General features: G+C 31.0%; 1 protein-coding gene across 5 annotated transcripts; it reads right to left on the bottom strand.

Moving 5' to 3' along the window:
* Nucleotides 1-10,611: 10,611 nt before the first annotated feature.
* On the bottom strand, nt 10,612-22,513 carry LOC137822474 (CSC1-like protein RXW8). Of its 5 annotated transcripts, none has more exons than XR_011082924.1 (12): nt 22,282-22,468; nt 20,945-21,298; nt 19,814-19,960; nt 19,052-19,115; nt 18,722-18,931; nt 15,308-15,499; nt 14,194-14,492; nt 12,956-13,232; nt 12,535-12,813; nt 11,250-11,451; nt 10,994-11,162; nt 10,612-10,889 (listed from the first exon to the last, which is right to left on the bottom strand). XR_011082924.1 is itself a non-coding variant. In XM_068627361.1 (12 exons), the coding sequence occupies exons 2-12, from the start codon at nt 21,220-21,222 to the stop codon at nt 10,810-10,812; spliced, it is 2,187 nt and encodes a 728-aa protein (XP_068483462.1). In that variant the 5' UTR covers nt 21,223-21,298; nt 22,282-22,513; the 3' UTR covers nt 10,612-10,809. The 5 variants fall into 5 exon arrangements, 4 of the variants coding, with proteins under 4 accessions (XP_068483462.1, XP_068483461.1, XP_068483463.1 ...); XM_068627361.1 differs by having other exon boundaries at nt 11,250-11,441; nt 22,282-22,513; XM_068627360.1 differs by having other exon boundaries at nt 11,250-11,483; nt 22,282-22,507.

Genomic DNA, 22,513 nt, shown 5'->3' with positions numbered 1-22,513 from the left:
TTTTTTCTGTAGATTCTGAATGAATTGTAAATATTTACTTTATGTAAAAAATTATTAAAATATTATAATTTCCATGTTAAAATAGATTATTAAACCTCGATGAATAAATGATTAAGTATGCTAGCACAAGAAGTGTAGAAAGTTAGTAGTTAATTTCACTCATTTAAATCTTAATTTCAGCAAAATAGGAATTATTGAAATAGGAAATGGGAGTTATTACAAACTTAACTGTGTTGTTGCTGTGAAAACAATAACCATCAAAATGATAATTAAAATGCAGAACATACTGAAGTCATGAACAGCAAGGAGTATGCAGACTAAACCACTGAACGAGAAGCTATTACTCCAACAACGAGCAAGGAGCATCAAAATTGTTTAAACTTATAAACAAAAAAACAACTTCAACAGAACGCATGCCGTGCAAAAAGAAAGAAAAGGAAGAAAGGGAATCAGGGAGAGCTGGAAGAAAATGAGCCAATCTTGAAACATCCAAAACAAACTCAAGTCATAGTTAGCAAGGAAATTGCACGAGGAAAGTGAGGAAAGTGAGAAGAGGTTGAAGGTCCTTGTGACAAGAGGAAGAAGATGAGACCAAAGTGAGAAGGATGTCAAACCCTATTTGCTTTCTAGAATCATCTTTTTCTCCATACAATCATAACCCAAAGATGACTTTGGTGTTGTCATTTTGATTAAAAAAAAGCCAACTAGGTTTACTCCCTGACTCGTGCTGAACTTGCCAGTTTATTTGAGTCATGCGGGTTTACTCCCGATTCCACTGAGTTCACTGGAGTAAACTCTTGCGATTTTACAGAGTTAAATTGCAAGTTTGATAAATATGCTTGTGTGAGTGAAACCAGCTGTTGCTGTAACTTGAAGCTTATTGTCACTGAACAAATAATATTAATTGGTTTTGTGTATAGAAGTTAATGTATTTATTGTCACTCTTATTCTATCACTGTAATACTTTCATGGGAATGAATTCCTATATTTAGCAGACATATCTAACATCGGAGCTTTTGAGTGAACAACAGGAAACTTCATTAGTCCATTCTACATGTAACAATGCAAAGTTTATAATGGAAAATGATACTTATGGATTATACCTGAGTTTAGAAATAAATATATATAAGAAAGAATAAATTTAAAATTAAATTATATGAAAAATATTAAAATAATAATATTAGGAATGATAATGCGATTGTATGAAAAATTGTGAGTTGTAAATGTATCATTTACCTAAGTATCTTCTAACTATTATCTACATTTTGGATAAGTTTCTTAACATCCATATGTATAAGAAAAAAATAAATTGAGTTAAAATTATCTTATACACAAATTAAAAAAATTAAAATGTAAAATAATTATCTAAAAGTTTTTATAAATTAATTAAGTTGATTTAATTTTTTGGAAAACTTTATTTCACTTTTTTTTTCTTACTTTTCTAAACATTCTTATAAGAAAGATTTGTTCAAATAAGTATTGTCTAGGTCTTTTTTTTAACTGGATGTATTATAAAAAAAATTGTGATTTATAAGATTTAGACATTTGATATGGTTGTTAACCACTAAAACATATAAGTTTCAATATTTTATATTTCCACTAAGAAGTCGCATTGTATAGTTATGTATGTATATCTTTTATTATTATATTATTTTAATTTTAATGTTTGAGTTGTTATTACTAATTTCAACAGTTATTTTAAGAAGGGAGAATTCATATATAAGAAAAACCTTCGATCATATGCATAGATGTATTCAACCGATGTGGGATTTAAACATTCTTCCCAAAAATTGAAAAAAGTTCTCTGTTTTGATCATTCATCGATGTTCACGCAGAATATTGTAGACCTCCCATAGGTGACTTTCACATATTCTGCCTATTCACAATCTTTTGAGCAAGTGTGAAAAACAAAGAAAAGATGAAACAAAGAGATGATTTAGTTTTACATGAGTGGTCACCACATCCAACACAAAATATTTAGTGTATGGACCAACTGCTACTTTTCACTCAAAAGTTCAAAGCAGTCATTGTCATATAGCACTCAAATTTGTCTTGGCTACTGCGTGTGCATAAATATGTAGTTGTTTACAGTTGTAACATTTATTTAGATGAATTTTTGTTGACTATGGATACTGTCTGGTAAGTAATGGTCATGATTTGTTAGAATTGGTTGACATATATGTGAAAACGGGTACCAAATGATTTTGTCAACTATTTCAAATTTAGATCCATTTACTATGCATTTCCTTAAAAAAAAATTTAATAAAAAATAAATTAAATTAAAAGGGAACACTTGGATAGTGTTTTAACTGTATAAAAAGTAAAGTTTTTAACAAAACCTATAAACCAATCTTGCATCCCAAAAAAAGAATAAACCACTTGTGAATGACAAAGATAACTACCAATAACTCATTTCACATGTTAACCAAAATAGAAATACACCAAATTTGACTGTATATTGTCAAACAAGTATTTTAGAAATGTACCTTTGCCCTTTATGATTGTTGTTTGCTTTACTCATACTTTGAGATGGTTGTCACAAAAGATAAGCTTTTGATAGATAACTTTGACACATGTTAATGCTTTCCATCAGAAATGATTCGCAAAACCTTCAACTATACACTTAAAAACGGCATAGTCGTTTCTGTTTACAACTTGCTATGCATTTCCTTCGATAATCATGTGATGCACATATTATTTCTAAAATTGCGAAAAATTATCAAATGACTTTGAAGATGTTTTTCAGTTACGTAATTAAACATTATTAATTATTTTTTATATTTAAAAAGTTGAATTCGTGCCATGTAAAAACTAATTGTTCAGAGTATGGACAAGAATTATAATTTAAGTCCACCTAATAATCTTGAGTTTGGATAGTTTGAAATTCGTTTTGATGGAAAAGCATACGATCTATAAAAAGAAAGTTAAAATCTTTTTTTTTCTTCAACAAAAAATAAATCAAAGAAAATGAGACACTTTAGAAGTGTTTCAATCCTTATAACATTTCAGGAATATTTCAACTCTTATACATAAAGTGACAAAAGTCAACATATTTAACACCTTACCGATCAGGTTCAAAATATCTTCAAACTAAATCTCTAAAGAAATACATGAGAGTACATGCCAAAAAACAATTCCTAATCGAGTTCTAATCAACAATTCCTAATGAGTTCTAATCAACTGACGAGCACACATACGCACATGAGTTCTAAACTCATTCATAACTGAACTTTCCAGTAGTTAAACTTTGTATAGCTACATAAATGAATTGAGGCACGCCAAAATAAAATACATCAAAAAAAAACACATGCTTTTAATAGCTATAAGCAATTAGTATTTGAAGAAAGTCCATAATATGAATAATTATGCTCTGTAAAGTAAAAAGGAATATCCCAAAGCCAGAAAAAACATGAAAGAACAATCCTACAACATAAAAACAAGGAATTAAAAACTTAAGTTTCGAGTTAGCTGATACTTTACAGAAATATAATAATTAATAATTGAAGAAGAAAACAAAAGAAATTAGCACAGATCCGTGATTGAGGCCATATAGGAAGGGCATGCCCTAACCCTGACAAGAGCCAAACGACGACTTATCTTATATCATAATTCATGTGTCATTGTTTTTATAATAACAAGTCCCCTTCTATCTGGATTCTCGATCCTCACCAAATTTAATTCCTATCATATAATCAATTGGAATTTGGAAAACCCTTCTTTCTTTATTCCCTGATAATGACACTCACTAACATGTAATAAACTTCTCAATAAATTTCAGTCCCTTAAACCAGACAAACATGTTTAGTTCGTTAATTGCATTTCTTACAGTGTTGCATCAGAATGGCTGCAGACAATTTTTAATACTCTTTCCAAGAAAATCATAGCCGACATTGGCCCACTCTATTTGTGTGTCAAAGGAGCCAAAAATAATATATCTTATCTTAGAATCCCCATTCATTCTTTTCCACATCGAGTCATGTGTTAATATCTTCAGTCTGTTTAATATATGCTTCTTTCTTCCTTTTTAAATTTATAAATGTTTTATATTATCTGTGTAAAGATTTTTATGACACCACTCAGTCACTAGATATGTGAAACTTTTTAAATAAAACACTTCTACATAAAAAAATATGATTGGATAACCCGTTATTCTCTTTCTTCTTCTCTAAAAAAGGTGCAAATTTCGTACAAGTGCACAATTTTATATAGTACTATGGCTAATTTCAAGTTGATTATGTTCTTGTAGAGATTTAAACAAGGGATGTAAATGTATTTGAGGGTCTTGTTATTAATAGTGTTTTAGTTGTGTTAGATATAAAATTAAAAGAATAACTTTTTTTATTAAGAATATTATGGAAATGCATTAAAAAACTAAGATTTTTTTTTTCATACCAATATTTTTTTATTCCTTAGTACAGTGTTTACCTTGTTTGAAAGTGGAGATACTGTGTACAAAAAGTAACATAAATTAGTTATAAAGATATATTTGAAAAAAAAAAAAAACTAATTTTTTCATAAGACTTCCATTAAAACTTATTTATAATTTATCTAAATCCTTATGGTACAAGTTAATTGTGAAGAACTTTCATTCAATCTTATAAATCTATTTATAAAAGTGATATTTACGTAAAATGTTATATTTTACCTCTAATAGATGAAATGTTTATATATAAAAATTTTGTATTTTTAGTTGATGCAAATTTTAATAATTTTTTTTATATTTGTAAATAATGAATCAAATCCGTATAACATTGTTCTTGGAAAGCATTGATTTTACAATTGAAACAATTTATTTTAAATATGATGAACATTGGAAATGACTAAGTTGTATCATTTATTTATTTATTTGGATGCATGACTAGTGCATCTGCCAAACAGGAAGATGGAGTGCAGTTCGAGTAACTTTCTCTCATTGTAACTAGTGCATCACACAGCTGAGAAAAAAAAAACTTGGTGCATCACACAACTCTAATAATCGATATAAAATTGACTTGGCAATAAAATTAAAGCCAACCGAGTCTCTCCTTCAACAATAGCAAACGTTAATGAAAATATGTTTCGATTTCCATCTTGAGTGATTGCGGTTAATAATGTTTCAGGTTATAAATGTCTCATCAATTATAACGAGAGACAATATACTGCATAATTGCTAAATGCACCAATATACTGCACAATTCCCATCTAGGAAGATCATTGTATGACTGTTCCCAATCCCCAAATGTCAAAGCAAGAGCTTTCTGTTTTCCCAACCAAGCTTTTCTATATGTGATAGTATAGTCATGCATATGTTTTTATTTATGCAATTAAGATTTTAATTGGGAGGAAGGGTTTGCTTTTACTGAAGTTTATGGATGCAATATGGGTTAAGTCCAAATTAACATGGTCTGTTGAAAGATTTGTTGACAAACAACTATGTTGTGCATCAATTTTCTTTATCTCTCATTGACTTCGAATTTTACTAAAAGATGCACGTAATCTCTATTGGCACCCTTCATCATGATGTATGCATCGAGACACATATCTATCTGGCTTTGATTCCATGATAACAAATATGTAACCATTATCTATGTGGTATTTTTTTACGATATTCAATGTTGCCTCCTTTGACATGAAATACATGTGTTCATTGAGGTCGCAGTCAATGTTATGTCCGGATTGACTGTCAGACGGAATATATTATGAAAAAGATTTGTTGAACTGATCTTCATCATCCAAATCAAAGTCGTAATTCTATCAATCTTCACTTTTGTCGTCCACGATGTCCTCTAACTATTGGTTCTTCATGTTGGCTTAGTGATGTTCCACCGACATTCCATGTGTCCATCTGCATTTTAAAAGAAATTAAATTACCTTATACAATAGGAGGAAAGAATATGATAACAAGAGTGTTATACATTACCTTTACGATTATTTTTTTAACTTTACACTAGAAGGAGAAAATAATGTATCTCATAAACCTTCTCCACAATTGTTTTTTACTTGGATAGAGGAATTAAGACAAGAAAAAATGTAGAACAAATGATGAGTGCAACACTACAAGACTCCATTGTTATTTCATTATATAACAAATGTTGTGTCTGAATTAAATCTAATTTAAACATAATTATTGAAATTTTTATTAACAAGTCAAATCCTCAACTACAAATGTGTATAGAAAACCATGACGACACACTACACTTTGTTTCATTTATTCATTTTCAATTTAAAAAAAAGGTTGACTTCACTATTAACAACTTTGAAAGAAGTTGCATTCACCACTGAAAGAAGTTGCATTCACCATTGACAACTTTTATTCAAAGTAGCCAGTTGACAACTTCTATTTAAAGTTGTCTTTACCATTGACAACTTCTATTCAAAGTTGCATTCACCATTAGTAACTTTGGAACTTCTATTCAAAGTTGCCTTCACTATTAGCAACTTTGGAAGAACTTTTATTCAAAGATACCTTCACCATTGGCAACTTAGCAAAGACACCAAATAAAAAATTTTCACACACCATTAGCAACTTCAATTGCAAGACCGTGCACCGCCAACTTTATTTTCTCACAAGCCATGCTTTCCTCACATCAAATGCCTAGCCTACCCTTTGCTGAAAACTTTATCTTCACATTACTACAATTTTTACTTTGGTATGGGTACAATAATCACAAAGATTTTTTTCTGACAATGAAGTTTTAATTCAAATTTACATTTACTGGTGTGGGTGGATTCAAACTTATATTGAAACTCACAATGTTTAAGCATGTTTATTTAATAGACTTTTATCACCTATGCAATACACATTCAATAACAATCGCTCGCCTTTACATTTCTTTAGCTTTGCTACAACTTCTATTCAAAGTTGCATTTACCATTGACAACTTCTATTCAAAGTTGCATTTACCATTAGCAACTTTGGAACTTTTATTCAAAGTTGCCTTCACTATTAGCAACTTGGAAGAACTTTTATTCAAAGATACCTTCACCATTGGCAACTTAGCAAAGATACCAAATAAAAAAATTTCACACACCATTAGCAACTTCAATTGCAAGACCGTGCACCACCAACTTTATTTTCTCACAAGCCATGCTTTCCTCGCATCAAATGCCTAGCCTACACTTTGCTGAAAACTTTATCTTCACATTGCTACAATTTTTACTTTGGTATGGGTACAATAATCACAAAGATTCTTTCTGACAATGAAGTTTGAATTCAAACTTACATTCATAGGTTTGGGTGGATTCAAACTTATATTGAAACTCACAATGTTTAAGCATGTTTATTTAATAGACTTTTATCTCCTATGCAATACACATTCAACAACAATCGCTCACCTTTACATTTCTTTAGCTTTGCTATTGTTCTGGAAGTGCTTAGGTGTGCCCATTTATCTTCAAGGGTATTTTCTCTCTAATATTTTAATTAATTAATTTTAGTATCAAACACATGCTAATAAAGATTATGATACATTTCAGCTCTCATAAATCATTTTGCATTTTCGGTGGGTGGATCTGTATGTATTCTTGTTGGACAACGACGTTTCAATTGGGTCTTACATGGTGACATTACTCATGTTACAATTGTTGTATTCAACCCTTGTTCATTCCAGAAGAAAATTATATCTTGGTTTTGATTAAAATTTAGTTATATATATATAAGTAAAAAATACATTTACCAAATAAATAAGTTTTTCAATCGCTAACAAAAACTAGGCTATTAAAATTTAACATTTACCAAATAAATAAAACTCTTAAGAGTATAGCTATGATATCACAAATGGTTAACACCCATCTCTCTTTTTAAGGCCAATGAGAAAGACAAAACAAATTAAAATATGTGATTTATGATTTGGAGCATAATGTTGGGTCTTCGGCAATTTCGGTACTTGTTTTTGGTTCTTTTACTTGAAATATTTGACAACATTGCCTCCTCTTTTAAAACAATAATGAAAATTTATTGTTTTCCTTTGGTGGTAACTGTCGGTGAATGATTCTTGCGGTTAGAAAAAAAGTGTTTGCAGAGTACACAAGGTCTCCACTTAAATCTGTGGTAAGTATTAAAATTTAGTTTGGAAAATATTTAGAGGAAAATGGAAGTTTTTCGACACTTTTTGTAATATTTTTTTCACATTATATTAATTTTGGAATGTAACATTGTCTATTGTTTACATTTATTCTATATCGGTTATGTTAAAAGGTTAAAGAAGATGTGAGTACAAGTATTAAATATAAACATTCAAAAGTTCATTGCAATACAAAGTATCAAAAATGAAGGAAATTCTATCCAAATGGGGCACTTTATTTTGAGATTTAAGAGGGCAAATTTAAAAAAAAAAAAGTACAGAGATCAAAATTGTGAATGGTGTAGATAACATCAATTAAATTCATTAATTTGTTCACTTTTTTGTTTTTTTTAATTAAAGTTGTCAACCACAACTTCAATTTAAATAAAATTGGACACTAAATTGATAATTTTAGTATATTTTTATCTCAATTAAAGTTGTTAATTCGATTAACAAGTTCATCTAATTTTTTTAAAAACATGATAATTAATATTTTTCAAAATAAAAATATATAGTTAAAAAAATTATTTTATAAATAATACTAAAATTTAATTTTGTTTTATTTAAGAAAATGATATATAAAGTTGAAGAATTAAAATAATTTTTTTATAATAATTTTATTATGGCAGTCGTTAGAGGAAAAGAAGGCGTTGCAGTCGCGGACAAGGTCACAAGGGAAGGAAGATAATAAGATAGATAAGTATTTTGCTCTTTTCACATTTATAATGAGTGCAAGAAGCAAAAATATTGGGTACAAAATGCTTGGGAGAAGAACAATACAAGGCCCATTAACTCTGCTTCGGCCTCTTCAAAGTTTGGATTTCTCCTGCTCTTTTCTTCTACTTCTAGGTAGTTTCTTCCTGCACCCCTACATTTTTCTTCCTGCACCCCCAAAATTTTGTAAATTCCGAAACTGACCCCCACAATTTCGGGATCTGGGAGTGTGCTACGTATTCATCAATCCAGAAGTGAATCATGTTGCATTCTGGATGAGGGATGTTCCGGAAGCAAAGTTTGCATAAATTATTGATTTCCAGATTGCTGAATCTGGAAGCCTAATTTCTATTACGGATTGGTGGATCCGGAATGATTTTTTTCAATTATAAATTTCTGAATCCAGAATGCATATTTTGAATTATGGATTGGTGGATCCGGAATGGTTTTTTCAATTATGGATGTTTTGCATTTTTTTATTTTGGATTAACACTATCATTCATGTACTACCGGAAGCATCAATCTGGGAGATTACTGGATGCGACAATCTGAAAATTTACCGGAAGTGCCAATCCGAAAATTTACCGGATTTCATAATCCGGAATAAAAAAAAATGTACAGTTTATATATAGGGACAGTTTTGTCTTTGCACAACCTTATGGGGTGCAGGAAGAAAAATGTAGGGGTGCAGGAAGAAACTGCGTTACTTCTAATGTGTGATGTGTGTATTTGCCTACTTTTATTATGTTAAAGCATGGATTATTTGTACCAAAAATCGCCCTCCGTAGATAATGATAATTAATATGTACAGTATTTCTTAAATTAAAAATTATATGTTTAAATTGAAGAATAAAAATTATTGCGAAAAATAAATAAAGTATTTGCTACACTAAGATAACAAAACTGTTAGATGCTCACCACTAATTTTTTAAACAAATTAATTAAATGAAAATTAAAAATAATATATACAGATTATTTTTTTAAAATTAATGTATCATGTTTAACTTTTATTTCGTTCAGGTTACTTGTATTTACTTAGGTAGTAGTTTAGTTTAAAAGAAAAAAAAAACTAAATTAAATTATAAAATTAAAATTGAATTGAATTAATTTCTTTATAAGTTTAATAACTATTCTTATATTAAAAACCTAAATGAAACTATATTATAGGTTATTAGATGCTTTTAAGTTGAATTGAAACTAAACTGAAAAAAATAGTACTTCATTAAATTAATTTAATTTTTATAAAACTAAAACTAAGCTAGAAAATATTTTTCCAAAATAAAGTAGAAAATAACCAAATTTCTATTATATTTTCTTTCTGGAAATCGAATTATTTAAATTGCATTCTTATTATACACTGAAAAGTAAAAAAGAAATATAATTCCTTTCAACTCAAATTTAAAAAACTTATTTATTACTGATGCATAACCACAATGTTTTATAGAGAAATTATATCTAATAAATTTATAGAATTATCAAAATTTTAATATAAATAAAATCATCAACAAAAGGTAAACTTTTCAAGATATAAACTTAAAAGGCGGTCACATTTTTTTTCTTGAATTGATACATAAATAAATTATTAATTTATAGAATATAATATTTTGTTTTTAAAATCAGTATTTTAACATTTAACGAAATAATAATTTAATTTTTAGTAAAAAAAACTATTTTTTTTTATAGTTCAGTTGAATTTAGTTTATCGGATTTCCATATGAAGTAGGGTTTCCCTAAATTTCCTTAACTATGATGAAGATTATTTACGTTAAAAATGGGGAGGTTAGATCCTGGTGGTTGATCTCTCGGACGAAAGCATAATAGCAAGGAAGAAATAAATGAAGTGTAGAGTTATGACTAAGCAGAATATTAGATTTTGTATTTTTGAGTGAGAATTGGCGGTGGCTGTGGCACAGCTGAAATTTTGAGGGACAAGCCAAATCCTGTTTTGTAGGGAGGTATTTGGAACCCATTTTTTTTATCAAAATTGTTGATGCATCATGCTCCGTCCCCTTTTGGGAACACCACGATTCTACAGCGGCTGTAAAAACTAAAATTACTTCCCCCCTATTACCGGTTTATCGAAACTATGAAGAACTGGTGGCCATGATATATCTTCTTGCCTATTTTCTTTCCCTGAAAAATCAAAATAAACAAAAATGTCAAAACTATCATATATCAAATAATATCCTTAAATTCATATGTTCACTGAAATCCCTCCACTGAAAATGGAAGCAAACCTGTCTCCATATCTTTTGGAGTTCGATCAAGTTCTCTCTCCCCTTGATGACTGCTGAAACATTCGGATTGAGTAGAACCAGAAAACTGGCAATACGCTGAATTCACTAGTTCATAAATCTGTTCCATTTTCCCACAACGCTCATCTCTCCTATCCATGTCGATAAGAACCTAAAACAAACAACAAGTCAAGTAGTCTTCTTACAAAGGAATAGAGTGGTGGAGGAATTGTAAGGGTAATTAATTAAGTTCAAGCACCTGTGTTGCGTTGTTCTTAAATACTGGCAAAAATCGTTCCCTACAATATTGGTGAAATAGAACGGTGCAAATCAGCAATGGAATGGTAAATCCTGATGCAATCGGTGCCTCTTTTATTCCGAACACCCCAAGTGCAATAACTTGAGCGACGAGCAACGAAATGACCGTTGTGTTGTGAGCAATGGGCCATAACTGTCCCCCGCTATCATATTTGTTAATATATACATTCAGAATCTGAAAATGCAAGTGTTAAGTCCAACCTTTTTTTCTATCATTATAAAAATTTACTGCCAAACATTAAAAGTTCATTCATGTCATGGTGTCACAGAAGGTAGAGTATAAAATTTTCACTACGAAACTGCACTAGGTGGATTAAAGTGAAGAAATTGCCACACATAGTACACAAAATAATCAAATTCTATATCCAGCTTTGCAATCAATTAATCAAACCATACGCAAAAGGTTTCTTATTTCTAAAGTTTCTGACATGACCTAGAAAATGATGAAGGCAAATCATTTTCTATGATTGTATTCTCAATCCGACTGATATCTTCAGGTGACTAATCTGACTGTTCTTTATAGTCCAAAGGAAGGAAATTAGTATACGTACAACCAATAAGCATTCACTTGAGTTCCAGATTTTCTCTTATGCCAAGAATCCCTTCAGATTATGTTCATATTTCCACCTTGAAGCCAGATTCAATATCGCGCACCTTGGTTTGAACTATGTTAGCTGTCCTATGATTTGTCTCAGCTTCTCGTAACCATCATATTCATTTATATACCTTGTGCAACAATACCATTCTGAGGCATTTCATCCTAAAATGAGGTGGTTTAATGCATTCATGCCCCTGCTAAACGTTTTTCTGTATAAAAATTGACAGGGAAATAGTTGCTGCTTTCACAAGATAAACTACAGGGATGTCAGAATAAAACCTCGATTTCCAAATGATGCATTGATATTGCACTAAACCATGGTAAAAGAAAATGCATTCAACCAAGGTGACACCAACTGTGGATTTCTAACCCCTAATCTCATATTATCCGATAAATATTAATTGCATAAATCTCACAATATAAAATTGCTTGAAAATTGTCAGCACATGAAAATGTCAAGTAGGAAAGGGATTCCAAGTCTCTATCAATGCCCAAAATAAAACAGAGTAAAATAAATATACAACACCCATATAAGGTAAATGCTTATGTATATATATAAAAGAATTGGCGCAATTTAACTTGACGATGAATAGAATAAAGAGGAGGAAAAGTGGAAAGAACTAGTAACCTGGTTTCGGTAAACAAGGTATGCGAGTACAAAGTAAAACAGCAAGAAGGGCAATATTAGGGGTGCCAGAATAGAACAGGTGAAGCCAAGGAATCCAAACAGTAAGATCCTTGGAACTTCTGTATGGTATGGAAAAGTTAGGTCGCCATTCATTGTATCCTCATTGTACCCAAGTATGAATCTTTGGAACAGATTGCAAAATAGCGGAAAGAGTTGCATAATTTCAAATGCCAAACTTGCCCAACCAGATGATAAAACATATGTTGTGAAGTAGGTAGCCTGTATGACATGAAAAAGTCACATTAAAGTGAAGAATTAATGATTCATTTGTTCTAAGAAACTTTTATGCAAGTGAAATGCACACAAGGGATACGTAATTTTCGATAGGCATTTGCCAGGTATAATAAATATGGCATATCACCTGCGCTGGAACAGCCTTGGCAAGTTGGGCTGGTAATTCTGTAAGACTACTAAAGACTGCAAGTTGGCTGATAACAGACCCGGCAAAAACATTAACAAAAAACACGTTCCAAATTGTGAAGTACAAAACTTTGGAGCATGCACTCTTCTTCCTTTCACTACGAGAAATACATCCCTCCATTGTTGAAAATAGCATCACCACTGGTGGAACAGCATATAAAAATAAAACCAAAATCACACTTGGTAAGTAACCAGTCACCAGCTGAATCACAAATTTCCTGCAAAATAAATATTTGCTTGTTCAATTTACAATAATTTTTAAAACGGCTTAAGATTTAAATTTCCAAGCTAAACTTCCACATCCTCTGCACAAACAATCATCAACTACAATTTATAACAATTCCCGCTTTACAAGAAAATGCGACTTACAGAAAAACAATGTTGTGACATTCATTAATTTATGTGTAACTCATGTTTGAAATGAGATATATATTGCATTACTCTTCATTTTCAATAAGATTACATGGCTTTTATTTGTACAGAAATTGGGTCTTTGAATGAGATTTCCGTAGCAGAAATAGGGAGGGATTGGGTAGCTTTGCTGCGTTAATTTACTATTCTTTCTGTGTTATTTAATGTTTTGTTTTATCCATCCACCCTTCTCGTTGTAATTATTTTCTTTGACAAGTATTTCAAATACACAAACACGAAAACAAACAGAGCAGATGGTAATAACAAATAATCTTAATAGAATGACAAATAAAATCTAGGAGAAATTACAAAGAATGAATTCTTCGTATGTTAAAATTGTTTCTACTTTAAGATTGGACTAATAAATAGTTAAGCCAATAAGTGGGGTTACTCATTAACCACTGTTCAACATAGTCAATCAATTGAGTTGATCATTCTAAATGAAAACATTTCAAGCAAGAATCACAGCTTTGTATTTTTTTTAAAAGCTTTTTTTGAAGATCTAGAAGCTGGAACAAATTCTTCTATATCATTATTTATTGTTGCATATTGCAAGTCACAGGCTTCACAGTCTAATAGAGCATATGATAATTTAGTAATATTGAAATGTGCAAAAAGGAATTTGTGGCAGGTAGATTCTTATATAATGGACCGTCAGAGAGAGGGTTTCTTAAATGAAGTTCCACATTTATCTTTTCATGCATGATTATTTGTTTCAAAATTGTAATCCATAAATATTGGGAAAATGTTGTCCGATGAACATCTTACTTTTGAAGCATTCCTGTCAGAAAAGGGAACATTTTCTCAAGCTTCTCCAGTTGAGTCAATCCTTGTGCGAATGTGACAGGGATTAGGAATACAAGGACGAAGGTGACAGAAGCAGCAAATGTAAATAGCTTACGGATCCAAAGTTGCTTGTATGGTATGCAAAGGTTGGGCCAGTAAACATCCTGTGGTTCAGGAGCTAGTTCTGTGACCCATAACATAGGATTTGATGTTTGAAGACTTTGAGAAACCGTAAGAGCATCATAACGACTTTTAAAGAACACGAAAGCAGCTGCAGATTCCTGTATTAGAGTCCAAGCATGCGCATATTTTGTTTATTAAATGAGCAGAAATTTGACACATGACATAAACTGTGATTCTAGGACAAAACCAGAGCGATTATATATGTACTTCTATAATTACAGTGGCAAAACAAATATCTCCCGGTAATGACTGCTTAATTCGTGGCTTAATAATACACAAGTAGTAGACATTACAAGTATTTTAACGTATCAGACCACCACCAAATATCTGGACACACAAATTAGAGATATAATCAAACGCATATAAAAAGCATGAGATGAAGTAACAAACCAGCGCAAAATATATGCTGAACCAGCGCAACCTTATATAAAAATATATACTAAAATTCAATTATTTTAAGATAAAGAAAGATCAAGCTCTTAAACAGTTAAAAAGAAATAGGCTTAAATACTGTGTAATAAAGAACCAATTCATTCTAATCAGCTAAATTGGTTGGGGAGCTGGTACAAGAACGATTTTTGTTCCACAGACTTAAAAAGTGAAGCTTCTTTGATGATGTTCCTCGAGGTTGCCTTTTCTATGTAGGTCATTATAAATGATGTTGGGAAGCCTAGACAAACATCTACTGGAAATAGTTGATACTTGTTTATAAGGTTTAAATTGGACAATGCGGCAGAAGAGAAAATATTAAGTGAATCATTAAAAATCAAATCTAGATTAATTTAAGAGGTTTCACATATCATATTAGATCAAGAAAATTCTTATCATGGAAGTTCACTAGATCACAATAATGAAAAGGGTTAACATATTATTAATATTGTAATTATAAAATCAATCCAGCCAGAAAATTGACCTTTTTTCTTCCATTTAAATGCACGTCAGAGTAGCTTGTTCTTCCATGTATACTATCAGTTTCATTAGAAATAATCTTAAAAGAATTAGTGGATCCTCCACAAAAGTAACATTGCGTAAAGCTTGGCTTACACGTCTGTTCCATTGAACCACAACCAGAACTGAGCATTTTACACATATATTCTGCATCATCCTAGCAGAAAAAGATTAAAAAAACAAAAGTTTAAACAACAGTAATGTCAACACACAGAAGAATGCTTGAAAAGTTTATATTATTTTAGAAAGATTTTTTTAAGACCACAAGTGACATATAACAACCCTAGAATCACAAAACAAAAGAGAAGTATTACGCACTTGTACTTCTTGAATAAAAAATAAAAGCCCAGTTACCCCACTTAAATAGGGAAATAGGGAAAGATGTCATAGATATTAAGAAATCCCACTGACTTTATACAAATGAAACTCAATAACTATGACCACGAAAAAATTCAGGAACTGAAGCATGCCACAGGTAACTACGACCATGAAAAACATTCAATAACTGTGACCGTAATAACTATTTATAAGCTTTCATTTAATAACTTGAGTTTTTTAGAGCATTGGTTTGTAACATAATGCCATAAAATCTACGACAACGTGTCCATTGCTTCTTCAATTCTTCTAAACAAAAATAGAATTTAGTAGTTCCACTTCAAGGACTCTTGTTTCATGGGGGCACCAATAAGATCATTCATAAGTCTTAACCAATACCTTAAACTCCTGAAAGAGTTTATTCTTGATAATTTTATGCACAAATTTTTAACTAATTCTGTATTGCATAGCCTTGAAAGGCTTTGATGATATTTTTGTCATCTCAAAAAGGACATCAAAATGCAAAATGAGGCGTATATCAAAATATTGAAAAGAAAGAAACCCTATCTCAACTGAAAGTTCCTGGGTTTGAAAGATTAAGAAAAATAAGTACAGGAAAAAAGTTCCACCAAATAACCCAATAAATTGCAAAGCATGACAAAATTAAAGAAAAAAAAGAAACTTATTTCCCTAAGCCTTGATACAAGTTAATTCACCTTGAACCAAATAATGGAATTCTTATCTAGCATTAACTGTTATGAAAATACTTATATATGACAAATTAAAATAGAGACAAAAACTGTTTGAAATATAAACTCGATTTTGGGCCTTAGTTGTCTTAACAAAAAGCCTAAAATGTAGCAATGTTTAACATGTTCTAGAGAGACATTTTAGAAGCAAGTTAAAAACGGATCTCTTTAGGAGATCATTCTAGAGTAGTATATAGAATTATCTATATGCTAGTATTTGTGGATAACGTCAAGAAAGGCACTTGCAGCCATTAGATTAAGTATGTGTTGGCAAAATGCTAACTATAGGTTTATGAGGAGCCACTAGTATAAATAGGGTGGTTTTCTTAGAGTTTGTGTCAAGTTCAAAATACTTTGAAGTGATCAAATATGACAAAATTATTCCCTCCAAAATTCTAGTCTTTCCCATTCTCAAATAATCCCTTCATTATTAAGATATCATTTCAACATTCTCAAATATTTCCTTTATTAAAATATCATTTCAACAAATTGAAATTAGAGCTTGAAGATCCTATCTAAAGAGATGGTAAAGTAGCAGTATGGTTCCATTCCTAGTCTTAATTATCGGTAAGAGCAATTGGGTCATCAAGATAAAGACTATTTACATAGTGTATTTGGAAGATAGTTATTCTTGTTAGTAATATCAATTGTCTGTGTGATGGAGACTTTAGATAGTGCATTTGGGAGATAGTTATTCTTGTTGGTAATATCAATTGTCTTGTGTGATGAAGACTCTATATAGTGTATTCGGGAGATAGTTATTCTTGTTGGTAATATCAATTGTCTTGTGTGATGGAGGTAAAATGGATCATTAAATTTTAGTGTTTGGTATTAGAGTGAATGTTATAAGTTCAATTCTTAATAAGACAATTATTCTAGAGGAAATTATTGTTGGTTAAACAATTGTCCCGTGACTTAGTCTAAGTGAACCGAATCACAATTGAAGAATTTGATTTCTATTGGAATAATTATTTTGAGAAAGATTTTTTAAACTAGTATTTTATGACAAAGGATTAAGTGGATTAAGTCACAAATAGTGACTTTTTTATTTTTATAACTTTTTGTTAGTAATAAATACTCGATCCAACACTTGTGAGAGATCATTATTAAGACGAAAATGAAGTTATTCTCTCAAAACTCAAATTGATAGTTTGAAAGACTCTTTCCAGAGATAAATATATTCTTTTTCTAATCTAACAACAATTAAATCACTATTATAATGAGAAGATATCGAAAGCAACTTATATATCAAAGAACAAAATAGTAGTGTTTTAATTGTGCGCTTAAATATATATAGATAACTTGATCTCAAATGTAGCAATCCAAGCATGTTCAAGAAGTTTAAGAAAAAGATGACAATATGTAAAGCAACATGTTTGGTCGATACACCAATAGAATGTGAATGTGAAATGAAGCTAAAGAAACACAAGGAGGGACTGGATCCAACACTTTTCAGGAACTTAAGTAGAACCTTACGTTACATGAAGGATCCAACAAAAAATTACTGGAAGACGACAAAAGAGAATTAAGGAACAATAAATTTTGGCTAGTACTATTCTCTGATGATTACAAGCTTCTTTTATACATTGATAGTGACTGGAGAGGAGATATGGATGACCACAAAAGGACAATTGGCTCTGTGTTTTACATAGGAGACACTACCTTCACATGGATGTCAAAGAAGTAAACAATTATGACTCTTTCCATATGAGAATTGTAATATGTGGTTGCTACCTGTGTTTGCCATTCAATTTAGTTACAAAATCTCTTAAAGGAGTTGGATTTATCACAAGAAGAGCCAACCACGATTTTGGTGGACAACAAGTCAATGATATCTTTTGTTAAAAAACTCAATTCTGTTTACCATGATCAAGTACATTGATGCGCACTACTACCACGTTCGAGTGCATTGCCACAAAGGATGCGTAACTAGAATACGTGAAGACTAATGATCAAGTAGTAAACAAAGGGAATTTTGAAATATAAACTTGATTTTGGACTTCAGTTTTCGTAATACAAAGCCCAATTTCGAAATATGTTTAGCATATTCTAAAGAGACATTGTAGAAGCATGTTTTACAAAGATCTCTTTAGGAGATAAGTCTAGAGTAGTACGGAGATAAATAGGGCTATTGTTCTAAAGTTAGTCCTAAGCCAAAAGAACTAGAAGTGATCAACTGTATAAGTACCTCATTCTCCCATTTTCCCGTTATCAAATATTCCCGTCACTACTAAAATAGCATTCTCACAAAACTAGAGAAATATTAATATAGCATGACACTAATAAACAGAGAAATATTTTAAAAAGAGACAAACCTTCAGTTTCTCCACTACACCAGACTTATACACAACTTGGTGCGACAAATATGTTGTGGGGTGATAGAATGAGAAAAACTTTTTCACTGTTTCGCAGTATGATTGTTCCGAAGACCAGGGTATTCCTCTGACAACAATTGCAAAATGACTAGGATTTGGCTGCGATGAAGTAATATGTACTAGCCGCAAATTAGTAATGCTTTTGTATTCCTGTATATTATTTCCACTTCGTTAGTCATTTAAACATTTGAAAAGTAAATCATAGTTTACTCTGAAAACATATAAAGAAATTAATCTTGTGAATTAATGTCGCATGTCACAGGTCCTTACAGAGTAAAGAAGAGTACAAGCTGTTAAAGTTATGATGTATAATGCCAGACAATGAGCCCAAAGCCTGAGATCAAGCAAAAGAATAAATACAATCAATAAGTAAGAAGTTTGTAGGAATATTCCTGATTGAAATCATTCATTATTCACACATTATCATCTAAAATGGGAGTGAAAAAAAAAAAAAGAATGATTGCGTCCTGAAACAATTCTAGTTGCTTTTTGGAGAAGGTTAAGCTTTCCCAATTTAATAATAAATAAGCTTTAATTTCACTTTAATAATTTTAATTTAGAATGCATATTTTAAATTTTGAGGCAACAAAAACTTTCTAAAGTTAAGTAAATTTACTCCTATTCTCAACTTTCTTTTATCTACATCTCTTTACTTTCTACCCAGTATTTGAAAAATTATAAATGAATTTAAAGTAAATGGAGCTCACAACAAGATATTAAACAAAATTATAGTATATAAATGAAAAATAAATTTTATTTTAATAATATAATTTTGTAGAATTAAGTCAAACTTAAATATATATTTTTTAATAAAAAACTTAATTTCCTTAACTTACAAGAGACTTTATTAGTTATTAGAAATAACTTGAAATAACATAATCACATGACAGATCCAAAAGTGTTCAGAGCATTAATTGGAGAAATCACTTTCTTTTTTCTGATCTTTATTCATTGTTTTCTCAGGTTCAACACAATATTGACTATTTGACATAATGGAAATTTCCATGTAGAATATAAGTAACGGGTTCATACCACTGGGATCCTTCTTTAACATTCTCAATGGTAAATACTTCCAGTGATTCGAAAGGTATATTCTTATGTATTCTGTCCTGACCATAATAATTCACCGGAAGCACTAGAATAGTGCAGATAATAGCAGCAACAGAAAATACTCTAATACTGAAACAGAAAAATTGATACCAATAGTTAGTAAAGCACAAAAACCACAAAACTGGACAACAAAATTAGTTCTTTCATTTTTATATGTACTTTTAAGTGGATGATTAGGGCGTGGTTTTAATTTGAGTAACATAAAATAGTGCAGAAAGTAAACTCAACAAACTGAAACAAGTAAATTTACCATACTGAAATTAATAAAGACGTAAAACTCCATAGAAGGACCATCGCAAACTTGAGTTTAATATTACAAAAAGTTATTTTGGTGACTTGATGACTCAAACTGACATACCTATATCAATTAAGCATCATATATAGTCAACGCAGTATCTCTTCTATGAGCACAAGTCTCACTTCCAGTTATTATTGTACAAATTGATTATCTTCATTTATATACAAGAGAGAAACAAATCATAAAAATGCTGTGCTCACATTCGGCATTTTAACAAATATTGATCATAGAGTTTTGTGGTGCATAATGCCAGTGCCTAATATCATAATGCTTGAGCCTAACAATATACCATCTATTCACTTCTACTTATCTAGGATTAAGATATCTTCGCTCTGAATTTTTTGTGGCTGGTAGGGTCTATGCACTGTACATTCTTTCTTACGGAGTCTTCTCTGATTATAGCTCCAAGGCCGGAAGAAATATCCGAGCTAGGGAGATGCTTGCAGGTGCAAATCTCTGTTAGTTTATCATGTTCTGCACCTGTTATAGTTCTTAAGCTATATGGAGGTTTTGGAAAACCTTTTCTTGGATGTAAATAGACTAGTTGTTGGGCTGAAATTTTTTGGTGAGGAGATGTTTACCTTCTCTTGTGCAAATATACATTAAATTTTCTATTTAATTTAATTAATTTTTTATTGATAAAAAATATATATTTCCCTTATTAAGTGGTGGCATTTGTGGAATTCAGATTAAAACTATAGTATAAGCATTACATGCAGCTTTGAAAAGTTTCAATTTTAAAATGATTGAGCAACCTGAAAACAACCATCCTGCTAAAAACCACAGCATCCAAGCCACCAGTAGTCAACATTTCCTCTTGAGTCGTTTCCCATGCTTTCATTACCCAAGTAGGAGAGGGAACAAATCTATCCAAACAAAGATCCCGGCTTTTTGAACGCCTGGAAGCTAACCTTCTTCCAAAGTACACATTGACATTGCTGGGCTGTTTTCTTAATATTGAATAGAGTGTAAAGAGCACCACGCACACCGCAATATTAATTCCAGCAGAGGTTAAAAGAGCAGCAATGTCCATCTCTGCCTACTGAGCAAAACTTTAGATCTCATTACCCAAGAAGAATGACACAAGACATCCAAATCAAATCCATCACCTGAATCAATAACATTCCAATTAATGCCCCAGTAAATATGGATTTCTTACGACAAGTTCAGGAATGCACCATGTATTCCTTCCTTTAATTATTTGGTTAAGTTGCATCCTAACCTGTGTCAATTTAACCTCAAAAACAATAGTAAAAAATACCGAGAAGCAAAGAATTTTGAAATAAAAAAGAATGATCATTCATCTGAAACTTACACACACCAAGACCAATCAAGAGAAGGGAAGTGAAGTTCAAATGCAAAGCAACATGGGATCAAGTACTATAAACCTTTCATCATAATAATCAATACCCTCACGCAATTCACCAAGGAATACCAGAGAGACTATATATTTCATAGATATGATATTTTGACTATTCTACTCTGTTCTCATGAAATCGTAGTTAAAGCTGGTAGTGTACGTAACTAAAAGGTAGGATAAGGAAACCGGAAAACATAAAAAGGGTTAAAAAAGAACTTGTGCAGTAAATTACTAACATAGAAGGAAAGGGAAGGATGGATTGGCATTAAGTTCAACTGAACAGGTTTCAAATAAACACTAAATAGTAAAACTGAATAAACTTATGCACCTATTGACAACAGATATTTCATATATATGACCAAACAGACTAACATTGTTTATGGTACCATAGATTTGTAACCTCATCACCGTTTAAGCTAAACACAATGGATTTCACCTCGAGTCAAGATAGTAGACAAAACAGCATAATAGAGAAGCCCGAAAACAATCCATGAATGAAACTACACAAAAAGTTGGCAGCACTAAGGAAATCAACATGCATATAATCACTTTAAAATACAAATCATTTGTGCGGTACAAATATATATATTTATACTATTATTCAATGTTCATACAACTCGAGAGTAACATGCGCACACAAGTATTCGTAATGAGCGAAATATCTGATAGATCAAATGCAGTTACGTGAAACAGGGGAATAACGAGCACGGAAATATTCGAAAAAAAAGAAACCTGCAAGGGATGAATAATTTGTAGGTGAAGGACGTGGAGTTAGGGGGGAATGGGGTGGAAAAAGCACAATGACGAAGAAAAAAAGAACGTGAAGGGGCTTCGCCTTCACGGGAAGGTTTATTGCAGAAACCGGTAAGGGAAACCCTAACAGTTTTTGCGTTTATTTCTTCATTAATTAATACTCTTCAAGAGTTGAGAAGAAAAGGTGCATACTTAAACGTGGAATAGCTTC

Source organism: Phaseolus vulgaris, chromosome 9, assembly GCF_000499845.2.
Source record: "Phaseolus vulgaris cultivar G19833 chromosome 9, P. vulgaris v2.0, whole genome shotgun sequence".
Taxonomy (NCBI): Eukaryota; Viridiplantae; Streptophyta; class Magnoliopsida; order Fabales; family Fabaceae; genus Phaseolus; species Phaseolus vulgaris.
This window is presented reverse-complemented; position numbering and strand designations above follow the sequence as displayed.

Coding starts and splice junctions, on each gene's coding strand:
- LOC137822474 (XM_068627360.1), bottom strand. CDS start 21,222: ATGGACATTGCTGCTCTTTTAACCTCTGCTGGAATTAATATTGCGGTG. Junction 19,961..20,944: donor AGCAGGATGGTTGTTTTCAG/GTTGCTCAATCA, acceptor TTTCTGTTTCAG/TATTAGAGTATTTTCTGTTG. Junction 12,814..12,955: donor CCAAGGCTGTTCCAGCGCAG/GTGATATGCCAT, acceptor CATGTCATACAG/GCTACCTACTTCACAACATA.